An 8,234-nucleotide genomic window follows, 5' to 3' on the forward strand; every position below is an offset into this window, starting at 1 on the left:
GGTGTTGTAATGGACTGCATTATAGTGAGAGGTGTTTCTAATATTCTGCCCTCCTAAAGTATGCAAACTGGAATAAGTAACACCCCCTAAATAATGTAGTCCAGTCCAACACCACCTTTAACTATGACCTCAGCAGTAAACATAAAATTGCAGTTACACGTGTAACATCAATTAAAACTGGACATTATAAACGTTTATGGCAGAGCTGTACCATAGATTGTATTTAATAAAGTGGCCACTCAATATATATAATATCCTCTGGTCTGAGGAAGGCTGCTGCTATCTTCAAGAATTGTTCTGTCCCTTTTGCAGATTTCTATAGGTCGTGTTGAATATATTTTGTAAATGTTTCGCACACCTTACTACTACTTGTGACATTTCTTTCTCATAATATTTCAGCTTTATTAACAAGAGAATGGGAGATATTAGCCCAAGGTCACCTAAGTATGGTTAGCAGTATCAGTAGCGTTCATTAATAATCCATGTATGACTTGTCTTACATCACACACTTGGGGTATTTAGGTCTGCTGGGCATTGATGGTCTCTCTCAACACTTGCTTGATAAATCAGCAGTAGAGTCCGATTTTTAAGTGGCTTTATTCAAATTAGCGATGTCACTATGGTGGTTTTTAAACCAGGATCACGATCACAACCAGAGTCCTTTAATATAGACGATCTGCTGACATCAACTCTGATCTGATATGTACTGTATATTTCCCTACACCTACCTACATAACACAGCTGCACAGAAGCCAATTGTTTGACGAGTTAATATCTGTGTAACATCTAATAATAAAACATTAAGACAATATATCAAACGTTACATCGTTTCTGTAATATTTAGTATATTGACCTGCTATAGTATTATTATTATACATTTGTGAAGAGTGAAGGTTTTGAACAACCTTTCTTCATCCCCCACAAGAAAAAAGGTTTAGCAACCGTGAGTAAGCAGCAGTACAATGTGACATTTTTTGTTATTTTGGCTCTGTACTGCAGTGCAATGGACTGGAAATGAAACAATGATATAATAACTATGAGGTTAAAGTGCCATAATCCTGCTTTAATTTCAAGGCATTTACATCCACATCAGATTTACAATGTGGGAATTGTAGCCCCTTTCATACATAGTTCCCTCAATTTGAGGGGTCTAACATGTATTAAAGAAATTAAAATAACCTCAAACAACATCATCATATTAAATATATTTGGTTGCAAATATTTTGCAATTCACTTTTGCCTGAAGTCTGCAACCTATAAACATCGCCAGACGCTTGGCATCTTCCCTGGTGATGGTCTTGACAGGCCTGGTATTTGGCTTCTTTGTTCATACAGGGAATGGAGAGAGGTTGTCCAAATATTCCTGCTACAACCATCACAACATACACTCCTTCTGTCTCCTAAAACTAACCAAAAAAAAAAAAACACTATGGGACACCTCACAAATCAATATACGAAAACATTAAAATTATTACTATTATGCAGGCTGTAATAAATCTAAAGCAAACAGATCACGTAAATTGCCACCTCTTCTGTTCGGACTTCTCGTGGAGAAAGGGGAATAGAATGAGATTAGCCATTAGCCGTTCAACACAGGCTCTCTGCATGCTGTGGAGGCTCAAGCGAGTTGCAGCGTTAATCTGCCCGGTAATGTTCATAAGCCCGAACGAGGCCAGGACACCCAGCGCTAATGAATTAATCTACACAGACCTTCTTACACCTAGATTACAAGTTCTAATCAAACTAATTTACCCAAATCACTTTCAAACTATGTGCTAATATGACCCTTGCAGAACCAGTAGATTCTCTTTATTGCCATTTCAGCCTCAGGCTTTATACAAAATAAGACCTCAACTTTTGTTTAAATTTGAAAGGGATAGGGGGAAAAAGCTGAGGCAGAAAGATGTGGTTTTACTGATTCAAAATTACCGTAGGTTAAAGCACAGATTAAGACTGTTTCGAGCAAAACAGGTGTGGTTAATGAGGCACTGGTCAGCTGAACATGTGTCAAGTCTTAAGCTGAATTAAGTTCAGACGAAGCAGTCATACCTGCAGCTTCCAGTAGAGCTTCGAGTCGCGCTTGTGTCTCTGGATCAACCGTCCTCAAATCTACTCCATCTGTGGCGCTGGACAAAAGCAACTCTGACGCTGTCTTCATGATGGGGTTATCAAGGTCCTCCTGGTCCAAAATGAATGACTCCACCTAGAAGAGGTACAGAGAGGAGGGTAAAAAAAAAATAATAATCATCAGCCCTTTGACCAGTATTTGTAAAATAGCACAAACAGAATATCTGTAAGAAAGCGTGAAAGCATTTGTATTGTTTTTGTTGTTCACTAAATGTCCATTATTCGATACAGAAGTGGCCCCACACACACCAACACACCACCTATAAAAAGACCAGGCGTGCTGCCCTTGTTTATTTACGGTTTCTTTCAACGGAGGGAAAACAAAAAGGAGTACAGGGATAAGAGAGTCAAAGCACAGGAAGTGCTACGGCCAGGAATTAAAACCCCTGCACACATGGAGAGATTCAGCTGAGAGTCAGCTGCCCAAGTGCAGCACCACACTGTCATACCTGAGCTTTGGCCCTGTTGGCTATCATGTATTACAATCTGTATTACAAACATTTTATTATTCCCCAAATCCTCAAAGTGAATCAACGCAAACTTTACTAAAACAATAAACAATGTTTTCCTTAGTGTAGCTGCGGTGTCGATTAATGTTACTGTAAATGTTACTAAACCCAAATTAATATTTTTACAGCACATAAATGACATCTATACTCACATTACTGAAGAGTTGATCTTTTTCATCCGATCACAATTAAAAATGGAGGCCTGTTTTGCTCCTCTAATAATTATAAATAAACATTACTGTATGTATAAAACACATCACAAAACAATTGTAAACAAACACAGCATTAAAAATAACTTTAATCTACTCTGCCCTGTTTATATTTAGCCAGAGTTCAGACTAACAGCTGGTCCAATTCCTGGGTTTCAGAGTAACTTTCAGGTTGTAGCACAGGTAGAATAAATCTCAAAGTTACCTTCATTTAGTCTGTGCAGAGGCCAAATTAAAACTACAGATTAGAGAACTCAGTTTAGAAAATACATTTTTAGATCCGTCTCCTTAGATTCATCTACAGGGGCAACTTATTGTATGGGTGTATTGACACCTATTTAAGTGTAAAAAAACATAAATGTATTACATACACTAACAACTGAGTGACACAATCCACACAAATACCTTCATTAAATTGTACCGAGTTAAGAAAATGTTAAGTAAATCATTTATCCTGTATAGTAGATGTATACATTAGCTATACTGAGAGTGACAAACATGACACACTTGGGCGATCGTGGCCTACCTAGAAGGTGAGATTTTAAAATAATTACAGGATTTTAGAAATAAATGACAGTCCTTCAACAGTTTGCAAAACAACCTTTGACAAAAACTGAGTAAAACAACCTCTGTGTGTGTCCACCCATAAACTGCAGCAGGCTTTTAGGGCCTGGTTCAGAGAGCAAATGTTGTGAGAGAGTCAGCATTCAGCAATGTGCAGGAATTCAGCTATACGGTGGGAACGCAGAGCAAAACAACCCATGGGGGATGTAGTTCTATAAAGGCCTTTATCATCAACAATGGACATCAGTCTTCACCATTAATGAACTACAGTTCCCAGAGTGTTGGTATCCAGAGAGCTGGAAAGGCCTAGAATGGCATCTGCTTAATCCTGGGGCTCAGATTTTAGCTACTGCCCAGAGCAGCGAGTTCTCCACTGGAGTAAAACACCACAACAAACGCTCCCTTTCAGGCGCACATAGTAGGCTGGGTGAGTGAGGAAACATGACACGGAGGCCCGTACATTTGCAATTTGATTAAATTAACCGCCTGCGATGTAATTGTCAAACTTCTGCTGCTGCTGCTGCTGCTTCACAGCTGATGCTCAGGCAGAAATGGCCCGGCTATACTGACACTGGTATCAGCTGACATCCTCACTTGTCTAACTGTGGTGGCTGCAGCATGTTTCAGACAGACCGACAGCCCTTTAATCTGATATTAGTTAAGTATAATAGAGACAGCTCAACAGGTAAAACGCATTGCTCAGCGGTGGCACCCATAACTCCCCGATGATTGTGTTTCTGACAGTAAATAAATACTGCACCATCTCTGAGACAACAATGGATATTACGTTACCATTAAAATGTAATTAAACTGAGACTTTGATAGGTTTGAGCAAATCATAAATTTGCCATTCAGCCGTCCGGACAAGCTCCACTCCTGTGTCTCTATTACGTGACAATAATACAGCTGAGAAGTCTTAACATCTTTAAGACAGCTCACATTACACCAGACGTTCAGTAACAAAATGTTTGGTTATGACATGGCACTTGGTGAATCTGACTATTCACCTTTGGATTAAGTAAGGTGATTTCTGGGCGTCATTTCAAATTTTTGTGCCGTGGAGACAAAATATTATGTTAAATCCACACACACACACACACACACATCTGAGCTAATAGAAAACACGTCTAAAGCATGTTTAGGTGAGGTGGAGATGCCATCACACCTGTCCCCATGTGTGACTGCCAGCACATGGAAAGTTGGACACCTCTCAACATGAACTCTAGCTGCTCTCAAATGTGACAACGCACGTAAAGTTGACCCAGTGGTGGTGGACTACCTGACCAACAGAGACGAAGGATGGTTAAAAATACACACACATATATATATATTACCCAACTGGTTTACTGGTCAACACCAAGTGTCGAACATTTTCAAGTAGCTCCGGGAGGGAAAAGCATAATCTAAAAAAAAAAACGCATCGAAAAGTTAGCCGAGGGGACGACCGGAGTTAATTTACATGGTTTTTTTTGGGGGAAAAGTGACGTAATTGCACCACAACTACGAAAATGGCAGATAAGTTAGATGGCGGTGTGCGTCCCGCGGGTGCATCTTCCATTTGCTGCGGCTGGGGAGCTCGTTGGAGAGAGAGAGGGAGAGAGAGGAGCAAGCAAAACTTGTGATGGGTGTTTTGCGAGACGACAGCACCGAGCGAGGCCGTCTCCGCTTCCACCCGAACTAGGCCCCTGGACACATCCTGCGCTGCGTAAATAAAACCCTCTCAGCCGCTCGGCGTGAACCACCGCCCGCGTACCGCCGACACCAGCAACACCCAGAACCGGCGAGAGCTGCGACTCGATTAAAGTGCGGGTTTATTTTACGTAATTTCAGCGGCCTGGGAGGAGGAGGAGGGGGGTGGCTGCCAGCTGCGAGCTAACCCCAGCTAGCTCGGGGAGGAATGTTGCCTCTGGTTAAGCTGTGAGCTAACTTAGCTTAGCGTAGTAGCTACCTCTGAAACCTCGTCTTCGTCGCTGCCGGATCCCGGACCCGAGGAGAGGACGGCCGCGGCCGCTAGTTTGAAATCCAGTCTTTCTGCAGCGGGCCCGCCTGGCTCGCCGTACAAACGTACTTTCTTTCCACCTACACCGATTCCAATGCCCCCTAGTCCGACTCCTCCTGGTGTCGCTCCTACCCCCATCCCTGCCACTGGGGAGCGAGGAGTCACCGAGTCAATCTCGTCCTCGAAGCCGTCCGTCAGCATTGCCGTCCCGGCTACTGCATCCTGCATACTTGTGTTCACGATACGTGTGTTCACGAGCTAGTTGTTGACTTAAACGTCCGTCCAGGCTCTTTCTTTTAGGATATTTGCGTGTTTTACTTCAGGGAATCCAGAAACTCTCCCGAAGCGAGGGTTGAGGAGGATCTCTTTCCCCCAGCCATTAACTTTCTAACAACCTAACCCGATACGCACTGTTTCTCAGAACGACCGCCTCGCTGGGGGATCCTGGCGATCCCATTGGCCGAGCCGGAAAAAGCTCCGTTTCCTATTGGCCGAGGCAAACGCTTGTCAAACGCGGGACCGCAACGTCATGTTAGGTTTACCAATATCACGAGGCTGTAGAACGAACGTCAAGACATGACATGGTAGGCCAACTTCACTGGTAGCTAGCTGCACTAGTTTAACTCTTATTGGGAAATCACATTCATTAAAGAAGTAGTGAGACTACACTGGTGCATGGTGTTCGTTTCAGTAACTCATTTAGTATGTTTTTTTTTTTTTTTTTAAATGGGAATGGATGTCAGTATGTGTCTGAAGTTTACAGATTACATAATTTATTGGTTACTTTAATTTGTTAGTGCACATGAGTGAATTAGAGAGGACATGAAGGTTGACGTTTTGGAGTCAAACACACGAGCACGAAGAAAAACAAGAAGGGAAAAAGAAGTTGACCGCTTTATCCTAATCACACTTATTATTAAAAATTAACTTTTTGCATATGGATGCAGATGTTTTGCTGCAAATGAGTAACATGCAATCCCATGGTATAATTCAACCCACTGTGTATGCTTAGGTGACTCAGACAGAGACAGTGTGCACAAATGTAACAGTATTTACCTTAACCCCAGTGTTTGGTTTGAACTTTGCAGAATTGCCGCTGACTTCAGGTGCCTGTCCATCATTCACCAAGATGACTAATTGGTCTTGATTAAAACTGTCTTTACTTTATACATTATTAGTACTTCTATTTATCAGGTAAGGAGAAATATCTGTGCTAAAAAAGGAGTATTTCATTGATGGAACCCCTTTTGGTTGAACTACTTTGACTGCGTATTCAAACAGTTTCAGATTTGTGTCTCGTCATGTTAGGAAATGGGTGATGCATTTTAAAAAATGAATATGTAACAGAATTCTGTGAGGCTTAAAAGACAAGATAAAAACACAAAAAAGATGGATCCTACTCTAAAATGAAGCACCCTGACGCATAGTTTGATTATCTTTATGATTATGTGGGTCTCTCCATGTGCTTTTTTAGCATCACATGCTTAATATTCATACATCTACTAGTATTAAAAGATTTATTTGTATCCTTTACTTAAGTAATACACAGCAATATTGCACTATAAATAATCAGAATGCAGTATAATAATTCTTGCACTTGGAAGTTTGCTAATGTAAAAGTAAACATGTAATATCTAAAATGTACTTAAGATTCAAAAGCAAATGTACTGTAGATTGTAAAATTAGTGATAAATTAATAATGACCGAGTATTTTAATGATGTAGATGGTCTAGGCAGTGCCAAGTCTAACTATATATAGTATAGTATTGTTTAATATGCAGGAATGCATTGTATTTTATAGCAAAGTAACTAGTAAACATCATAAAAATGAGTAAAAAGTGCAACATTTCCCACTAAAATCAGGTGTTAGGAGTATATAAAAAGCACAAAATAAAATCACTACCAATACTTCAGAACTGCACTTACATTACATGGGTTATATCAAGTCATTTTTACTTTCTACCTCTAAGTTTACCTCCAGATTTACAGATTCATTCCTGGAGTTGACCATTATTATCACAGCCACTGGCCACTTAACAGCTTCTCTAAAGCAGACAGTACAGAGGAGGGAAAGTGCCTCGGTAAAGGGTATTTCTGATGATGTTGAAGAACAGGAAGCTTCTCCAAATCTCCAAATCTTTGCAGAGAATCCACCAATTTTTCAGCATCTTTTGGGCTGCCACCACACCGACATATTGGACTACACGATTGTTAAAAATGCGAGTGCTGCTTGTTCCCTTCTTCCGCCCAAATGATAAACTAGTGATATTTTAGTCACAGTTGTCACCTAAACCTGCAGCCAGGGCTTATTATATATTGTAGTGTCAACAATATACCCAAATAAGCCTATGGTATCTAGGTTACTGTCACACATGATCACCATCATCGTCACACAAAAGCTGCTGTGGTTTGCTTTTGGTTGAGTGGTCTTATTAAATGGGGTTTACTGTTGAATAGTGTCACAATTGTCACGCTATTTTGAGTTGGCTTTGACAACCACGAGCTTTGGCCTTGTTGTAAAACGTGGCCTGTGAGGTACATGTATTAAAGAGGGGTAAAAAAAAAAAAAAAGCATTACAAGTTAGTTATTGACCACTGTAAACAGGGTTACTTGGATTTGTAGGCCGGGAGATGCCGCCCGACCAGCCAGGGCCTAGGGCGGCAACGTCATCGTTTTTTGGGCGTGGATGCAGACCAGTCGGAGGCGATTGGTTATTCACCCGGGATTGCCAGGTGTGCACCAAAACCCACACTTTCTGTACATTTAAATACACCACAGGAGCTCAAGCAAACTAGAAGCTCTTGAAATTTGATAGAATTATATAT

At 40.9% G+C, this 8,234-nt stretch overlaps 1 protein-coding gene across 15 annotated transcripts in view; it reads right to left on the reverse strand.

Annotated features, from left to right (window-relative positions):
* The window catches only part of ankhd1 (ankyrin repeat and KH domain containing 1), a 26,781-nt gene extending 20,958 nt beyond the window's left edge, over nt 1-5,823 (reverse strand). For 14 of the 15 annotated variants that reach the window (XM_035669084.1, XM_035669083.1, XM_035669082.1 and 11 more), the window contains exons 1-2: nt 5,358-5,822; nt 2,050-2,203 (exon numbers count right to left, since the gene is read on the reverse strand). In XM_035669084.1, the coding sequence (XP_035524977.1) occupies nt 2,050-2,203; nt 5,358-5,636 (433 nt within the window). In that variant the 5' untranslated portion in view covers nt 5,637-5,822. Of the gene's footprint in view, nt 1-2,049; nt 2,204-5,357 lie in introns of all 15 variants that reach the window. The other variant, XM_035669075.1, reaches the window with a different exon arrangement.
* Nucleotides 5,824-8,234: the final 2,411 nt, after the last annotated feature.

Source organism: Morone saxatilis, unplaced genomic scaffold (genome assembly GCF_004916995.1).
Source record: "Morone saxatilis isolate NCDOM2014 unplaced genomic scaffold, NCSU_SB_2.0 Contig22, whole genome shotgun sequence".
Lineage (NCBI taxonomy): Eukaryota > Metazoa > Chordata > Actinopteri > Moronidae > Morone > Morone saxatilis.